Source organism: Macaca fascicularis, chromosome 1 (assembly GCF_037993035.2).
Source record: "Macaca fascicularis isolate 582-1 chromosome 1, T2T-MFA8v1.1".
In the NCBI taxonomy this organism is placed as follows: Eukaryota; Metazoa; Chordata; class Mammalia; order Primates; family Cercopithecidae; genus Macaca; species Macaca fascicularis.
Genome location: NC_088375.1, coordinates 114,148,106 through 114,167,220, shown reverse-complemented (window position 1 = coordinate 114,167,220; position 19,115 = coordinate 114,148,106). Strand labels below are relative to the sequence as shown.

The 19,115-nt window shown below is 39.4% G+C and overlaps 2 protein-coding genes and 1 long non-coding RNA gene across 36 annotated transcripts in view; 1 reads left to right on the top strand and 2 right to left on the bottom strand.

The window, feature by feature from the left end:
* The window catches only part of LOC102127036 (NBPF family member NBPF4), a 635,890-nt gene that overhangs the window by 404,936 nt on the left and 211,839 nt on the right, over nt 1-19,115 (bottom strand).
* The window catches only part of PDE4DIPP2 (myomegalin), a 220,654-nt gene that overhangs the window by 34,265 nt on the left and 167,274 nt on the right, over nt 1-19,115 (top strand). For all 34 annotated transcript variants that reach the window (XR_012415703.1, XR_012415747.1, XM_073997257.1 and 31 more), the window contains exon 2: nt 14,537-14,592. Coding sequence is in view for 32 of the 34 variants with exons in the window: in XM_073997257.1 (XP_073853358.1) it covers nt 14,537-14,592 (56 nt within the window). In the remaining 2 variants the exon portion in view is untranslated. The remainder of the gene's footprint in view (nt 1-14,536; nt 14,593-19,115) is intronic.
* The window catches only part of LOC135967992 (uncharacterized), a 100,305-nt gene continuing 86,379 nt past the window's right edge, over nt 5,190-19,115 (bottom strand). Inside the window, exons 4-5 of the long non-coding RNA XR_012415956.1 lie at nt 5,789-5,886; nt 5,190-5,326 (exon numbers count right to left, since the gene is read on the bottom strand). This is a non-coding gene — a long non-coding RNA (uncharacterized lncRNA). The remainder of the gene's footprint in view (nt 5,327-5,788; nt 5,887-19,115) is intronic.

Sequence of the window (19,115 nt, the reverse complement as noted above, 5' to 3'; positions counted from 1 at the left end):
GAAAAAGCTTTCTAACAAGTTAGCTGCCTGGGCAGTAGAGATTGCTGACCCTGGAGTTACTCAGGCAAAGTCTAGATGACCACTTACTTGATGGTGATGCGAGTGAGTGTATCGGCTTTTTGCTCTCTGCCAGTGTTTTTCACACTTGAAGAAAAAAGTATTATTTATTAAGTTCTAAAAATTTTATATTTACATGTAACAATTTCAGACAAATTCAGAAATGATTTGGAAAATCACAAATTATATATTTACAGTCCAATTAATTTGACAAACTGAGTATACTCATGGGATGGGAATTCAGATAGAGAAAGGGAACATTACCGGCATCCCTGAAGCCCTCCTGATGACTCCAAGGATAACCATTATCCTAATTTTTAACACCATAGAATAATTTTGCCTAGTTTTGAACTTTATGTAAATGAAATTATACACCATTTTTACTCTTTCGTATGTGGCTTCTTTCACTCAATCTTTTGCTTTTGGAGTTCTATACTGTTATATGGTATTGTAGTCCATTTATTCTTGCTTTTAAATAGGTTTCTATTGTGTATAAATATATCAAATTTATTTGTCCATTCTATTCTTAATAGGCATTTGCGCAATTTCCAGTTTGGAGCTATTATAAACAGTGTTGCTATGAACATTTCTGTACAGGTCTTTTGGTGAACATATGTACACATTTCTGTTGAGTAAATAAGTAGAAGTATGACTTCTGGGTAATAGGAAATGCATGTTCAGATTTAGTAAATACTGCCAGATTGTTTTTTTTAAAGAGATTACAAAAGAGATTCTAAAGAGGGTATCCAAAGGAGGGAACATAGTGAAAAGGTGCTCCATATCACTAGTCATCAGGGAAATGCAAATTAGAACCACAACACCATGCTGCTGTATACATGTCAGAATGGCTGAAATTAAAGATAGAAAATAGCAAATGCTGGCAAGGTGGAACATTCAGAATGTTCACATTATTTTTTTTAACCTCTACTCACAATAAGTAATATATTTACATTGCAACCAAGTCCACTTACATATGTAACAAACAAAGTTTCTTATAACAATACTTAACTTTACTATGTGTTTTGCTCTCTGGTATTTGCTATTCTATTCTTTTTCTTTAAAAATAAAATGTTGGCTCTGATTCACTGAATTTATTTCTCCACCTCATGGGTCACAGTTGGAAAAATCCTGTTATCACAGATCATGGCTGACATCTCAGATCCTTCCTAACTCAGAGATCAGATTAGTTCATAAACATTTATTAAAAGTTTGAGGTCTGGGTGCAATGGCTCATGCCTGTAGTCTCAACACTTTGAGAGGCCGAGGCAGGTGGATCACTTGAGGTCAGAAGTTCGGAACCAGACTGGCCAACGTGCTGAAACACCATCTCTACTAAAAATACAAAAATTAGCCAGGTGTGGTGGCCTGCACCTGTAGTCCCAGCTACTTAGGAGCCTGAGGCAGGAGAATCCCTTGAACCCAGGAGGCTGATGTTGCAGTGAGCTGAGATTGCACCACTGCACTCCAGCCTGGGTGACACAGTGAGATTCTGTCTCAAAACAAACAAATAAATAAATAAACAAATTTTGAGAGCCCCAAACAGGCCAGACTCTGTGCTAGATGCTAAGAATAAAACAATGAATGCAATGAATGAGGCTGGGTCTCTGCCTTTGAAGGCTTTACATTCTCATCATCTGTAATTTTAATAAACACTAAGGCAGAGATATGCACTGGCTGCTCTGGGTACACGGTGGATAGGGGATTGAAAGAATAAAAATTAACCATAATCGATAACATTTATTAAGCTTCCATTGTGTGCTAATCCCTTTGAATATTTAATTTACCTAATCCTTACAACCCTATAAGGTAAATGTTACATTCATTTTTAAGAAAAGCAAATTGAGCTTTAGAAAGATTAAATAATTTGCCCAGAGTGACACACACAGCTGAGAAATAAATATAGCCTTGAACTGTTTAGTTCCAAAATCTATGCTTTTATTTTAGTAGAGTTTTGTAGGTGACTCAGTTTATGACTTGTTTCCGAAGCTAGCTACTTGCTCAATTTACCCACAAAGGACAAGGTGCTTTGTATTTTAGTTCTCAAAGTTAGATATGCTCTACTCCCAGCTACACATCATCTGCCCCTCTGCAGTTCAATGGAAAGGCCCCCTACCCACTGGGGCTGTTACCTGACTGTTGCTAAACTCACTGGTTAAATCAATTGGACAGAGCATGGTTGGCTCTAGAGTAGCAAATTTTCTATGAATATACTGGCCTTACAAAAAGCTGATTTGGTCACCAGCTTTCAGACTTATTTCCGTGAACAGGGCGAGGGTTGTCAAAAGAATAAGCTCATGGAGCTGATGAAGAACTTGATGATGAGGGGAGGTTTTCCCACCCGGCAGGGCCGGTGTCAACCAGGCAAGCCGCTTCTACTGCTCTAAATTTTTAGCATCCACCTGTCTGGACTAGCAGCTCCCTACGCCTTCTGCTTTAAAGATTATCTGTATTTCAGGATTACTGTTTGTATTAATTTCCTATTGCTGGTGTAACAAATCACCACAAACTTTTTTTTTTTTTTTTTTTTTAGATGGAGTCTCACTCTGTCACCCAGGCTGGAGTGCAGTGGTGCGACCTTGGCTTACTCACTGCAACCTCCGCCTCCCAGGTTCAAGGGATTCTCCTGCCTCAGTTTCCCAAGTAGCTGGGGTTACAGGCACATGGCACCACACTCAGCTAATTTTTGTATTTTTAGTAGAGACGGGGTTTCACCATGTTGGCCTGGCTGGTCTCAAACTCCTGACCGCAAGTGATCCACCCACTTCGGCCTCCCAAAGTGCTGGGATTACAGGTGTGAGTCACTGCGCCCGGCCAAATCACCACAAACTTAGTGGCTTAAAACAACACAAATATACTGCCTTAAAGTTCTGGAGGTCAGAAGCCTGAACTTTGGTCTTGGGTTAAAACCAAGGTGTCAGCAGGACTGTGCTCCTTCTAGAGGCTCTAAAGGAGAATTTCTTCCTTGCCCTTCACGGCTTCTAGAGACTGCCCACATTCTGGGTTCATAGCCCCTTCCAGCAATGCCGTCACTGGCCTCTGCTTCTATCATCACATCTCCTTTGCTCATTCTGACCCTCTAGTGTCCTTCTTACTAGGACTCTTATGATTACATTGGACCCAACGAGATAATCCAGGATAATCTCCTCATCTCAAAATCTTTAATCACATCTGCAAAGCCCTCTTTTGCTATGGAAAGTGGCATATACACAGGATCTGGGGATTAGGAATGTGGACATTCTTATAAGGCCATTATTTTAGTCTACCATATCTTTCAATGCTGAAAAAATCATTACTAATTCTCTTCCCCATTTCAGTGGAAATGTTCTGGTTTCTAGCATATGGGAAAGCTGAGTAAATGTCAGGTGAATCATATATGAACCTTATACAACTTCCCCGAACACATAACTCAAGAAAAGAGTGAACGAGAAATGTTTAAGGGCAAGCTGTAAGACCGAAGGTTAGAAAAGGAAAGCAAATTAGTCTGTTTTGCTTTGTTTTCTATTACCCTGCAATATGATTTAATAAAATGCAAGCATTAATTGCATTTGCCTGCTGTATCTGTGAAAATTTGGAAAATGGAAGTAACATTCAAGAAAAGTAATGATCTGGTTTCAAAATTTAAGAATTTTGACTTTGTTTCTTTTCTGAAGTACAGCCTTCAAGCAAGACAAGGTGTCCATTTACACAGCTATATTGTACTTAACAGATCTCCATTGATAGCTTATTTGAATTTGTTTTTCTCTGTATAAATCTTTAGCCTAGAGGAATCAGGGACATTTATTTTTCTTTCAATTCATGGTGAGTTAGTAGAGAGTCCTGTTTACAAAGACATAGTTACAACCAGAGATATATGGCCACTGAAGTTAAAGTGGTTAAGTGATTTGCTGGCGTTCACACAACTACTATGTGTTGTATGAAGGCTTAGTTAATTCCAATATCTTTACTTATTATGGTGCTGGTGCTTTGCATGTAACACTTCATATTAGGAAAATGCTTGTTTTCATAATTCTTTTATTGAAACATCTTTGGAAGTTGAATTTCCTGTTTAATATTCAGCACTGCTAGCAACTAATTATCTGAATTTTAAGAAGGAAATTCTGCCTTGGAAACTCTGGCATACTTTTAAATGGGCCTATACTTGGATTTTGGCTTGGGTAATTTGCCAGAATCAATGGTTTCACTCCTACATGCTTATTTTCTGCATACTAGATCAGTCTGGACCTGACTTCCCCAACCCCCATTTCTTTCAGCTACATGCTAGGACTATGTTTAAAATACCTAAAGACTGGGAAGGGGTTGTTTTTGTCTCAGAAAGGATAAGTGACTCCTCATGGTGCCCTCCCCATCCTGGGAGGCTCGCCTGACTGTGGCTGAGGGATCATATTTTCAAGGCTAGGTGGAGTTTCCATCCATTCAGTGGATGCCCCAGGACACTACTCTTATTGAAATCTACCCCCATTTTATAAATAAAATTCCAAACTGGGCTCAGAACATTCCACAAGTTGTCTCTGGCAAAAATTCAAATAGCATTTAAAGTTAGAAGAAAGTCCAGAATACAAGAGATGTCATAACGACCCAAGGTGGCTCTATGCGATTCTATTTTAAAACACTCAAATGCACTGAGGACTTGTTTTCCTCTGTCTCGGAGCATTCTCTGAGTTCTGTGGCCAGCAAGACAAACATGATCTGAATTTCTTTTTTCTGAACCCTTATGGCTAAAGTGCTAAATTAGTCGTAGACTATTTATAATAAATTGTATTATAATAATGTTTTATTTTCATAGCACTTTCACAGCCTGTGATTCATCTTTTCTTAATCTGTCTCATTATCTTCAGTCCTTTTCTGCTTGTTACATTCCACAGAAATGTCTTTCTTTCTTGTTTTTTCCAAGGCCTGTGAGGGAAGAGGTAACTTGCAGCTAGTGTCTTCTTATCGTGGTCATGGTGGAAACGGTGTAAAGAAACAACAACTTCTGACATATAGAAAGCATTGACTGGCCTGGTGCGGTGGCTCTCACCTGTAATCCCAGCATTTTGAGAGGCCAAGGTGGGAGGATCACTTGAGGTCAGGAGTTCGAGACCAGCCTGGCCAACATATTGAATCTCCATCTCTATTAAAAATACAAAAATTAATGGGCATAGTGGGGGGTGCCTGTAATCCCAGCTACTTGGGAGGCCGAGGTGTGAGAATCGCTTGAATCCAGGTGGCAGAGGTTGCAGTGAGCCGAGATCATGCCAGTGCACTCCAGCCTGCGTGACAGAGCAAGACTCTGTCAGAAAAAAAAAAAAAAAAAAGAAAAGAAAGCATTGACTGACAAAGAGAATTGAATAATTTCTATCATTTCACATAATTTAAGAATGAATTTATTTTCCATTTCATAATGTGGTATAATTCATAATGTAGAATAACATGCTGTGGATTTACAATATCTTTAAATCATTACCCTATCCCAAAGCATGTAGATTTCCAATTTTTAACTATTACAAATAGTGCTTGATAAATATCTAGGTGCATAAAGCATCTTCTTCCACAGCGTTATTTTTTGAATCATAGATGTTCAGAAGTAGAATAATTATGTCAACATTTCCAGGTCTCGAAAGTACATTGCAAATTTCTTAAAGTTATAGTCTCATAAGAAGGATATTTCATTCAATTTAAATCTCTTTTTCAAGACCTGAATCCCTGTATTGTAAAGAGGGAAACTGAGGCACACTGACATAAAGTGACAAACCCAGGTGAATCAATAGCTCCATTTCCAACTTTTACCCTTCTGTAGGGTAAAATGCTTCACTGTTGCTGTTAATCTCTATTACTATCCTGAAATGTTTCCTGAAATGATAATAAACAGAAAATTTTAACATAAGAAAGTAAAAGGTAGATGTAAATTACATCAAAACTATGTATACCTATTAGGATGTCTATTACAAGGAAAGAGAAAATAGATGCCATGTTTGGTTAGGGGATTATGGGGAACATCCTTTATATGCTGCTTTTAACCTAAGTCAACACAGGTTTTTATCGCAGGAAGAAGTTCACATTTGTGTCTACCAAATGACAACATGTAAAGTTTGGAATTTAGTTGGTTTTAGGTTTCTCTGTGTATTATCTGGAGGTTTTCTTTGTATTACTTTCTTGTATTACTTGGAGATTTTCAGGTTATTGGCACCACAGGAGCAGCATTATTGCCAGCAGACCCAGGGAGCCAGTTGTAGAGTCATTGTGACTTAATTCACCCTGAGCTAAAATTATTATGAGTGGGCCTTAATAGGCCAGTTGTTCCCACCTACACATGTAGCCTTGCCTTTGCTGGGATAACTTTGTGTACCCTTCAGAGGTTAGATTCAGAAGTACCTCCTTTTGGAATTATTTTTAGAACCTAGGTCTGGGTGTTTTCTGTAGCCAGAACATGCTCTGCCTACTCTGTTGTAGCATGTAGCTGGTTGTTTAACTTGATATTTTCCTTACTCCAAGTTTATCGGCAGAATAGAATGTTTTTGTCTGTAAGTCTACAGCATCTAACATTGTTTCTAGCACTTAGAAGGTCATCTATTAAGAACTTTCCAGAGAACATTCCCCAAAAGGCTGATGGGAATGTCTGTTTGGTGGGTGTCTCTTTATTGTAGAATGGATACAGCAGGTTATCAAAGCTTGATGCCGCTATACATTCAGATTGTATTTATCATTGTTTAAGAAATATGCATCTTGTTTCCTCACTTATGGGAAAAGAAACAAAAAAGAAAAAAGAAAGAAAGAAGCAAAGAAAGAAAGAAAGAGAGAGAGAGAGAAAGAAAGAAAGAAAGAAAAAGAAAGAAAGAAAGAAAGAAAGAAAGAAAGAAAGAAAGAAAGAAAGAAAGAAAGAAAGAAAGAAAGAAATATGCATCAAATTCCTATGATCTAGACTTCTTTAATGCTGGACAGATGACAGTGAATGATCTAAAAACCCTCCCTTCCAGAGACTGACATTCTAGAGGGGTCACTAGGCATGCACATATTTCATGGTTATACCTTGACCTGACAGTGCCTTAACTCAAATTCACTTCAGTATGCTATAAGCACAGCCATCTTTTGTAGCTCATCTTTCTTCCAGATTTTCCACCCTTAGGATCTCTAATGCTGAAATTATACTTTTTGACCACAGGTCAAGTCCCCCACTTCCTCCTTCTTTCTGAATGTTGTTTATCTCGTCATGTATTCCAGTTCCTCAACTCTCTGTATCTTCCAAGCCATCTGCTCTTTATTCACCTCCATACTGAACCTAGACGTCAGTGTCAGCTCTTTGAATCATGTTCTCAACGCTGCTTTAGAATCTCTCACTGCCTTAACAATCTCCCCTTTTGGTAACCCTTAGTCAATTTTATTTTAAAATCCTAGAGGATTCTATGAGTGTTGTTTTAGTATGCTATAAAACCATACTGAGAAGAAAGACTCTAGATTCATTCTTACTAATCCTCAACAGATCTATAACGCTGCTGAGAAATTCTCCTCCTCCCACCTGCCTCTTTCCCCTGCTCCTCCTTCCCTGACTCTCTTCCTCTAAAAATGTATTCCTCACAACCTTTGATTTCCGTAGTGTAAATAAAAACAAGATGAAAACTGTATGTTCAATATTATTTCTATTTGCAGAATTCACACAGGCAAATAAACTGAAGAACAACTAAAGTAAATACATAAAAATCTTTATCAATGTTGCCTTTAGGTGGTAGGATTTTAAAAATTATTTTTATTTTTCTCTGTACACTTTTCCATTTCCCAAAATTTCTACAAGAGTCATGTAATTCTTTTAAAATCATTAAAAATAGACATTGTAAAGAAAAAAAAACAAATATTATGTGAATATAAAAGGTGGAAAGGGGAAAAAAATCACCTGTTTCTTAGCATTCAGTCTAGGGGTCTGGAAAGATTGAGCCAACTGCAATATACTCCAGTGCCTTGTGGATATTAGTTGTTAATGAAAACAGGATTGCAGGGTGCATTGCCAGGACCAAAAGCAAAATGCAAAATGTAAGTTTCAGAGGTGGTTGGAGAGACCATACACCATCCCTGGGTGATGTGACTGAATCCAAAGCAGGTTATTTTCATGTCTCTTTTGAAAGAGTGATATCTGTGTCTTGGCTGATGCGGGGGAGGTAGATGAAAATTTATTAGATATTTGGATATGTGATGACCTCAGAAGGCAAAGTGAAGAAAAATAATTACTTACTTATTAAGGGGTTTCTCTGAACCTTGATGAATAGCATCAAGAAAGTAATGTTAGTTTCCTTATTTTCTTTAGGATGAAGACTTAGTGCAGGACCAAAACCAAAACAAAACAAAGATCCTAAAGCTTAAAGAAGTTGTTGTGGATGCACAATGATTTTGTAGCTCACTGTAGCTATTGGGGTCTTAGCACTCCAGAAAACAGCCTCTCAGAGTGATGGTCACTGTCAGTGAATGGACTTTGAGTGAAGGGTGTAATTGCAGCCTGTACTGGAATAAAGTGGATGTTTCTGGATCAGTGCCAAGTCAGCCCACACTTAGTCAGCATGCAGAAGGAGGCTCACCGTGATGCTCTCTCTGCTCTGGGGGCTTTGCCAATTAAGCATCCTCACTTGCAGAGGTTATAATGATAGGTCTGGAGATGAGAAAAAATGGTAATCTCACTGTATTATATAATAGTCTTAACGTTCTGCATCTGGGCCTTTTACCCTATTTGCATCTGAATATGTGTTTTTGCAATTCTGGTGCCACATTGTGGGGAGGGTATTTGGCAACATTTGGAACACAGAAAATATATCCAGTGTCTCTCCTTGGCAAGAGAAAAAAAAAAAATCTGAGAAGTCTCAGAGCTTGTTCACTAATGCCTTTTCCACTTTAATTGTTTCTGTTTGCACCACCTTTCCTGTCTTGCAGTTTATTCCCTCAGGTAGGGACAATGCCAAGTGTTATCACAGGAGGGGCTGGAGAAAGGTGTAAATATTCTGAAAAAAGTGGGTTAGAGATAGAGAAGTATAAAATGATGGATGACTCACTTTGCACGATAGGACCTATATAAAAAGTCACACTAGCCACTTCCCTTTTGGGATTTTAATTATTTTGTTACATGACATCTGTTACACCAGTACTCAAATACTCAAGTGTAAGCTGTGCCCATCAGGGATAAGTTGATAGTCAAAGAAAAAATTTGTGTCAGGGTTTGAGACAAAAATTCCATCTCATTAGTAGAGCAAACAGTCCACCCTTCCTTTCACCTCAGCTTCTCAGGGGTCAGTTCCCTGGAGTCAACACAGGTACAAAGGAGGTTCCCAGTAAATGTGTGGTTAGAAATAGGGCATATTGGGAAGAGTAAAAGTTTGGAGTCAAATAGATACAGCTTTCAAGTTCAGGCTCTGACACTAACTAGCTGTGCGATCTTGGGCAAATTACTTTATCCTTCCAAGTCCCTTGTTTCCTCATCTGTAAACAGGAATAACAGTACCTACTTCACAGGATTCCATGACGACTGAATGAACTGATGCCTAGAAAAGTATCAGGCATTCAGTAAATTTCAGAGGCAGCATTGGTGGAGTGGTGATGGTTGTCCATGATAATAATATGTTCATTTAGGCCGGATGCGGTGGCGCACGCCTGTAATCCCAGAACTTTGGGAGGCCGAGGTGGGCGGATCACAAGATCAGGAGATCGAGACCATCCTGGCTAACACAGCGAAACCCAGTCTCTACTAAAAAAAAAAAAAATACAAAAACTAGCCGGGCGTGGTGGCAGGCACCTGTAGTCCCAGCTACTGGGCAGGCTGAGGGAGGAGAATGGCGTGAACCCGGGAGGCGGAGCTTGCAATGAGCCGAGATCAGGCCACTGCACTCCAGCCTGGGCGACGAGCAAGACTCTGTCTCAAAAAACAAAAAAACAAAATAATAATATTAAGAATAGTATGTTCATTTAATACAAGATTAGTATTGAGGAAAATTCCAGCGCAAGAAAACCTCTGGAATTGTAAAATTATGCACCAGCAGTCCAGAAATTAACTGTAGATATCTTTGTTTTTAAGTTGACACTATTTCTGGAATCTTACCATTTATAAATTGTGAGGGCCAGAGCTTCACTTATCAAAAAATAGGCCACAGTTCCTCTCATTCTGACCCTTTTGTGTTTGCCATAGTTGAATATAGCTGTAAATTAAAAATAGGAAAAGTGGATCTTGGAACATTTGAAAGATTTATTCAATTTGAAACAGAAACCAGCAACTCATGTTAAATGAGCTCCAAGAATATAGGAATTGGAACAGAATCTGTGTTTGGTTCAATGCCTACTCCTGTGAGGACCCCAAGGAAGAGCAAACTTCAGCAGTCTTGCTGTCATGCCACATGCCCCTCACTGTTTGAGAGGCCACGCCGAACCGAATCATTTCCAGAGTTCATCTTTTATCAAGGTCATTAATTAGGAAGAATAATGTAAATTAACTAAAAATACACTATTCAAGCTTTTTAAAAATAAGAATTAGCCTTTTGGGAAAAATAGTAAAAAGAAAAAAAGGGGGAGGATGCTCAGTGTATTTTCTGCCATTCTAAACTTGCGGCCTTTTCACTTCTCTGGGTTCTTTTCTAGTTTGTTTCTATGGGTATTTGCACAGTGATGTAAATCTTAGCCCCTTTCTTGCTGACATTATTTTAAATCATTTTGGGGGCTTCTAAGCTATACTGTTTGAGGAGGGAGGTGCAAATGAAGAAACAGTTTCACCCTTGGCTTTCCTTCATATTTCCACCTGAGGGTGAGCGCTCGGGTAGGAAGGCTTGAGGTGGGGGAAAGGTAAACAGGAAGTTGGAAGATGTCCTAGGAGGCAGTTTAGGACTCCTCAGGCTGGGGGCAGGAAGATGGAGGGGGCTGTTGTGAAGGGGAAAACAAAATGAAAGCCCCCTGAACACACCGTTCATCTTCCTGTCATTGGGTCTTTGTTATGTTTCCTTGTATATTTACGCCCATTCTTTAAGACCTAGATTCGGTGTTCTCTGTTTTCTGTAAATTTCCTAGACTCCCCCCGCCACAACCTTGCCCCAGCCCACTCCCCATCAGGACAAAATTAATTGCTATCTTATTTATGTTCTGAAATCTCTGTTAAATCTAATTTTTCTAATAATTATCTCTCTGAGTCATACTCCTGCTTCCCTCAATAGATTCTGAGTACCGAGACCACAGGGTATATATACTGTGTTTCTTCACTCTGACCCCCTTCCCTTGGGGAGCATCAGATTCCTTTCTAACTTGTGGAGCAGCTGAGTGAGCCCCTTTCTCTGGCAATAAGAGAGGGAACTTGAGCTGTTAATAGAGCTAAAGTGATTTCTTAAAAATCTCCTGAGACACTGAGAGTATGCTTATTAACTCAGTACCCATCTAAAGTGACCTCTCTATCCTTCCAGTTATTGATTCATATCGGGCAGGCAGTGTGCTCAGAGTGGATGTGGGTGAAGCGGGAAGGGTGAGGTGTCTGGTAGGGCTGATATGTATTGCTATGTTGTAGCTTGCTCTTGACCTATAATGAGTAATCTACAGAGCAGAGAAGATTGAGTGAGATCATGTCTGGAAGGTACCCTGGATCCTTGGACAGTATTAAAATGGGTTTTATGTTTAAGCATCTATTAGAATAGAATTGCATAATTACTGCAAGGAACCTTAGAAATTCATGTCCTTCTTTTATAAATATTAGAGAAAACTAATACCCAGAGAGGTGAAAGTGACATACAAGCCAGTATAGTAGCTTGTCACCACAAATTAATTAATTGTGTGTTGAAGCCAATGGGTTTCTCAAGACTGAGTCTTAAGAAAGCAGAAATGAAATTCTGTCTGCACTTGGTCTGTACTGGGGTAACAGCATCAGAAGCCTGCAAGATGCCAGACAAGTATCATAATTAAGTGAATGAGGGACGACAAGGACAGGGAGTGGCAGGAACTGTGGCAAACTGGAAAACACATCCCTGTCCTGTGTAAAGGGGGCAAGTTATCCCCCTGTGTGGGAAGGCAGGCACAGTGTTGGTAGACCCAGTCATTTCCCAAGAGCAGTTAGAAATGGGTCAAACTTGTGTGGGCTGAATAAAGCATGTCGGATGGGCTGAATTTGGCCTGAGGGTTGACCTTGCTCCTGACAGCAGATGCAGCCACCTTTGTCTGTGGACTAGGCAGAAATGCTCAGTGAATAGCAGCAGCTAAGTATAAATTTTTTCCCCACAAATTTTTTTAAGACATTGTTCTGGTTGATAGTTTTGACATCCTTCTATTTTACCTCCACAGAGGGGAGTGTGTATGTAGTACCTTCCTCTTTGGCATTGTTTACTCTCAGGGAAAGCTTTTAAGGAGGAGAAGGGAAAGAGGCAGGGGGCCTGGAAGGATCACAAGCTGGTGATCTACTTTTAGATACGAAATAATTGTCAGGTGGCATGTGCAGCCCAATGTGCCCTGTCTGGTATTTTCATGTCCATCTGGGACTTAACTAAGTGAAGATTTCTGCCAAGATCCAGCCCTGAGGCAGGGAAGAAAAAACCACCAATTTCCAGGCAAATGCCAGATCCTCCTCTGCCTCCCTGTGAATATCTTCTGGCTTTTAAAAAGAGGAGTCCTGCAGGCTGGGCGTGGTGGCTCACTCCTGTAATCTCTGTACTTTGGGAGGCCGAGGCTGGCGGATCATCTGAGGACAGGAGTTAGAGACCAGCCTGACCAATAAGGAGAAACCCCATCTCTACTAAAAATACAAAATTTGCCAGGCATGGTGACAGGCGCCTGTAATCCCAGCTACTGGGGAAGCTGAGGCAGGAGAATTGCTTGAACCTGGGAGGCGGAGGTTGTGGTGAGCCGAGATCGTGCCATTGCACTCCAGCCTGGGCAACAAGAGAAAAACTCTGTCTCAAAAAAAAAAAAAGAGAGAGAGAGAGAGAAGTCCTTTAAATCTCTGTTTACAGAATTCTTGGGAGCCCTCAAGAGTTTAAAGAATAAGCTATCTATTGAAAGCATCTTTCTGTAGGGCCATTGCAATAATCTGTTTCTGACTTCCCCATTAGACAGTCAGTTGTCAAGACAGTAGCTGGCCGCCCTTTAAAACATTAGTCACTGAGTCCGTCTTTCTTTTTGATTCACAAGACTCTAGTGGCTAAATGCCTCCCTGTGTCCTGAAAGGCTTCAAACAGTCTGTGCCCTCTGCCCAGTCCTCCCATTACTTCCCTGACCTCGCCTCCTACTACTCACCACGTGCTCACTGCGCCCAGCCACTAACTAGTATGCTCCCTCTTATGGGCCTTTGCATTTTATGTTCTCTGCTTAGAAGACTCTTTCCCTAGAGACCTCCATGCCTATCCTTATGGCTTCATAGAGCAGCCTTGTCTACTGAAAATTGCAATCCCCTCTACCTCCTCCTACCTCCAGCTCTCCCTATCCACATTCCTCACTTTACTTTTTTTTAATAGCATTTGTTTCCAAGCGCTACTATACAATTTATTTATTCGTCTCCCCTTACTGTAAACATTCCATGAGTGCAGGTATTTTTGTCTGTTTTGCTCACTGCTGCATTTGTGGAGCTTACAACAGTGCCTAAAAACATAGCATGGGCTTGACAAGTATTTGTTGAATACATTTTGAGATACTGTCCCCTCTCTGCTAGGGATGGTGGTAAATATTTACTATGATGAACAGACACACCTCTTACTACTGAATCATGGTGTTATTAACATTTCCACTCATAAACTTTGTCTGTTTTTCAAGGTTTCTGTGTCAATTCTACTTTCTAAACATATCTTGAATTTTTAAAATTTCCCCTTCGTTAAACCATCACAACTTCCTATTTGGAATATAGACTCTCACCATCCATTTTTGCCCCTCCACAGTCTCACTGTGTAGAGCCAGAATGCAGCTAGAATGACCTATCTAAAATATAAATCTGATCATTACCACTCTTTCCTTCATTTAAAATCCTTCATTGACTTCCCATAGCTTTTCACACTAGACTCAGTAGCCTTACCCCATACCACAGGTCCTGCATGGCTTGGTTGCAACGTTAGCTTTCTTTGTTCCTCTAACAGGCCAGAGTCTTTTCTGACTCGGGGCCTTTGCTGTTCTTTCATGGTGGAACACTCTCCCACTCCCAGTCTCCCATTCTACACCTGGTTGACATCCTCCCATCTACATTTAAACGTTCCTTTCCCTGAGTTTCTCTGAGTCCCTGTGCTAGTTAAGTTCCCTCTGCATTTTCCTTCACAACATTTACTACAATAGTAGCTAATACTTGTGAAATTATTTAAAGGCTGGCTCTCATGTACTTATTGAGAACAGGAACTCTTCTGTGGTGTTTGCCTTTGTATCCCCAGCACTTGACACTGTCCCTGATACATAATAGAAGCTTAGTAAATACTTGCAGAGAGATAAATAGAAACAACAAATAGGTAGGTGTCTTCTCCTCGATCCCTGGGATTGGGAGCCTTGTGGGGTAGTATCTCATTCATTAATGATGTGTTTCTCTCCACAGAGATTATTTTGCAGAGGATGATGGGGAGATGGTACCCAGAACAAGTCACACAGCAGGTAAGGATGCTATGGGCCTTGCCTTGTTAAGTTCTTTGTTTCTTTTATTTATTCATTTGTTTTTCTTTTGAGACAGGGTCTCACTCTCTTACTATGGATGTAGTGCAGTGGTGTGATCATAGCTCACTGCAGCCTCAAACTCCTGGGGTCAAGCTGTCCTTCCACCTCAGCCTCCTGAGTAGCTGGGACTACAGACATATGCCTAATTTTTAATTTTTTTTTTTAGAGATGGGAGTCTTGCTATGCTGCTCAGGCTGGTTTTGAATGTCTGACCTCAAGCAATACACCCACTTCAGCTTTCCAAAGTGTGTGGGAGAAATTGGCACTTGGCCAATTCTTGGTTTTCTATTGATCATAATTCTCTTGAATTATGGCCTCTTTAAATTCATCATGGCAATATCTTCAAACTTTTGTGCATTTCCAAATTTGCACATACTACTGTAGCAATTTCACACTGAGAATTATAAGCTAGATATAATTCTATGTACTGAGAAGCAGCACAGTACAGTAAATCATTACAGATACTTATGTGAATTCTTCATACTTTTAATGATTCTGTAATTGCAAGGCTAAACTCACTTGTACAATGATTAAAATAAATTATGTTACTAAAATGAAAGCTCTATCTTAATACACCATTAAAATGTGTATAATAGGCCGGGCACAGTGGCTCAAGCATGTAATCCCAGCACTTTGGGAGGCTGAGGTGGGCGTATCACCTGAGATCAGGAGTTCAAGACCAGGCTAGCCAACATGGTGAAACCCTGTCTCCACCAAAAATACAAAAATTAGCTGGACATGGTGGCCCATGTCTGTAATCCCAGCTACACAGGAGGCTGAGGCTGGAGAATCTATTGAATCCGGGAGGCAGAGGTTGCAGTGAGCCGAGATCGTGGCACTGCACTCCAGCCTGGGTGATAGAGCAGACTCAGTCTCAAAAAATAAAACATAAATAGATAAATAAATAAATAAAATGGGTATAATAATAATGTTAATCTCATACGTGAGATGGAGAAAAGCTTTTAGTACAGAGGCTGTCAAGGAATAAGCACTCAGTATCTTACCTATTGTACTATTAATGTATTCCTAACAAGAGCACAATTATTAGTGCGCTAACATTAGACAGAGATCTACTTGAATTGCAAAACCAAAGAGAAGATAACATTCTTTTGGGGTCTATTTTTCATAAAACTTGTTCTCAACCTGAGGGTTTTACTTCCTTGCTAAGTTCTTTGCCTTTTTTGTAACAGCCTGGAAGCACAGATTGCTTATATGCACAATTTGGAAAAAAGTTTTTAATTTGAATAAGTTAAGAATTTCAGAGTCACTTAAAATTAGTATTTGAAATTGTGTGTTAAATCCACAAATTCCAAGGGTTACTATGCTCAACATTTTAAATGTCAATATTCTACATTTTGAGGCAAAAATTGAAGGACTAGGGCAAAAATGTGAGGGGAATGGATAAAATGCTTACTACATATAAGACATGTGGCAAGGTGCTTTTATTTATTATTTTATTTAATCCATATAACAGCTCTCTAAAGCAGATATTATTATCCCTGTTTTTACAGAGGCAATATATCAGCAAAATTAAGAGATTTGCCTAAATTCCCACAATTAGCAAGTGGTCAGGATTCAAATCTAAGCCTCAAGGCATTGCTCTTTCTATCATATCCACCAATCTAACTATAAAGTATTGTTATTCTGTCTTATCAAATTATCTTCCCCTTAGTAGTATATTTAATTTCACCTAAATGTGGAAGAAATCATTTTTTCTATTTACATTTATTTATTTATTTATTTATTTTTGAGACAGAGTCTTGCTCTGTCACCCAGGCTGGAGTACTGTGGTGCCATCTTGGCTCACTGCAACCTCTGCCTCCCAGGTTCAAGCAATTCTCCTGCCTCAGCCTCCGGAGTAGCTGGGATTACATGCGCCTGCCACCACACCTGGCTAATTTTTATAGTTTTGGTAGAGATGGGGTTTCACCATGTTGGTCAGGCTGGTCTTGAACTCCTGACCTCAAATGATCCGCCTGACTCAACCTCCCAAAATACTGGGATTACAGGTGTGAGCCACCATGCCCAGCCTCTAATTACTTTTAATTAAAAATTTTGCATTTACTTAGAAACATTCAGAATATCACCAAAACAGGTGCAATATCATCATAATTATTTTATTATTTGCTATCGCAGAGTAGTATGCAACTAACAGAACAATTATATTGGGTAAGCTGCATGAAAAACAATTGAGCAAAAAAAATAATATCTCCATATATATGTAATTGATTTGTGCTATGCACCAATAAAGCCTGCTTTAAATTTCTGTTCTAGTTTAAACCCCCACACAGTACCAGGCAAGGTTAGTGGCTATTGAAAATATCATTAAGGACAGGGTTATCTAAAGACACACTGGATACTACATTAATTTTGCAAAAATAAAAAGACAGTGTACAGTGTTCAGTTTAAAAACAAATGATATGATCTTACATTTTGGTTTTTTTCTTTGAAATCAGTGGTGTAATGGGGAGTTAAATACTTTTAGGCAAAAAACAAACTCATACACACACACAAAAAAAACAAATTTAAAAAACAAAACAAAACAAAAGCCTCTTTTAAAATCACCCCATTGACTATCATCATTTTTTCTTCACCCTTTTCATCTTTCTATTCATCAATGTCTTTCCAGTCCTTTTTTCTTTCTTCTTTTTTCTTTTTCCAGTTTTTCCAACTTCCGTTTTCCCTGCATCAGACTTTCTTTTATCCCAGAATACAGCAATAGCCTTTATATCTATGATCTTAAAAGCCTTTCTTTCCTCAAGGCTGTATATTATCTGCAGCAGTAATTCTTCATTTCTTTCATTTCTCTCAGTTTCCTTACAACATCACCAATGAATTAGCCAAGATGTTCTCCTGTGCTCTTCTGGGGCAATTTTCAGAACAAAACAAGAAAAAGGAGATCCCTTTGGTACATTAGAATCCTGGGACTTCTTTTCTCTCTCTCTCTCTCTTTCTCTTTCTCTCTCTCATTTCCTTGCAGAGAGAATATAGATTTTTGTTTCTTTCTTATAATGGGCCTGTTCACCTTCACCCTGTCTTCAAATTTTTTCTTTCTCTTTAGCAGAAATGAATTTCCATCTTTTCTGAACATAAAAAAAAAAGAATTCTAAGAAGTTGACTGAAGCATCTGGGTGCTTTTTCTTGGGCTCCTTCTGGCAAGTTGGCAGAATGAAGGAAAGAAGGCAGGGAAGGAGGGAGAGAGGAGGGAAGGAGGGAGGGAAGGAAGGAAGGAAGGAAGGAAGGAAGGAAGGAAGGAAGGAAGGAAGGCAGGCAGGAAGGAAGGCAGGAAGGAAGGAAGGAAGGGAGGGAGGGAGGGAGGGAGGGAAGTGGAGGGAGGGGAGGGAAGGAAGGAGGCTGGCAGAGAGGTAGGAGGGAAAGAGAAAGAAAAAAGAAAGAGAAAGGAAGAAAAGAAGGAAGGAAGGGAGAGAGTGAGAAAAAGAGAAAGAAAAAGAGAGAAAGAAAAAGAGATAGGAAGAAAAGCATGCAATGGCATTTTACCTCTTACTGCCTTGGATCTCCTTTGCCCAAGTGTCTATAGTTAACTTTTCCTCAGCAAGGCAGTCACCCTGTACCTGTTTTGCTTACTTGCCCTGACACTGTCTGTAGAGCTTAATGCTTTGCCATGATTGTCTTCTTTCTTATTTAAAAAGTAGTTCCATAGTAAAGGTTCATTATTTCCTTCCGTCAGCCAAGAAAGTAATGTAGCTTTCTATGTTTTCTACCTGAGTCTGTAACTCCAACCCTGCCCCAACATGGAGTCCTCTGTGTACTTTGTTTGGCAGAGGCTCTGATTTCTCATTCTTTAACAACGTTACTTTTCAAAAGCAAGCATAGGGTTAATTACAGCTTAGACTCCACTAGGTTCTCCCAAAGCAATGCTTCCATTGGTTAATGGAGTGATTGAATCTCTGACTCTTTACCTGTTTTCCCCACTCTCAGACCTGTTGCAATCCCTTTAATTGCTAAAGTAACACAGTAGTAGCATACTGCTAAGAAAGACAGATGGAGAAAATATGGGATTGGTTCTGCCACTTTTTAGCAATGTGATCTTGGACAAGCAAACTTTCTGAACCTTTACTTATTCATCAGTAAAATGGATTTAATAATCACTTATGTCTATTTCACTCATTGCAGCGATTTCATAAATGAAATAATTCACGTGAAACTATTTTGTAATATGTAATACCCTTTAAATATGTTGGTTGTTACAATTGTTACTATTACTAAATAGTAACCTGAAAAATTCTCTGTAGAGATATTTGTAGATAGAGTTTGCTAGTAGCTTGGTTCTTTCCTTTAGACTGTTTTGGTTACCTTTTGTTATGTGACAAACCATCCCAAAACTTAGTGACTTAAAACAGGGGTCAGCAGCAAACTACAGCCCATGGACCAACAGCAAACTACATACAGCCCATGGACCAACAGCCAGTTTTTATAAGTAAAGATTTATAGCCACACAGTCA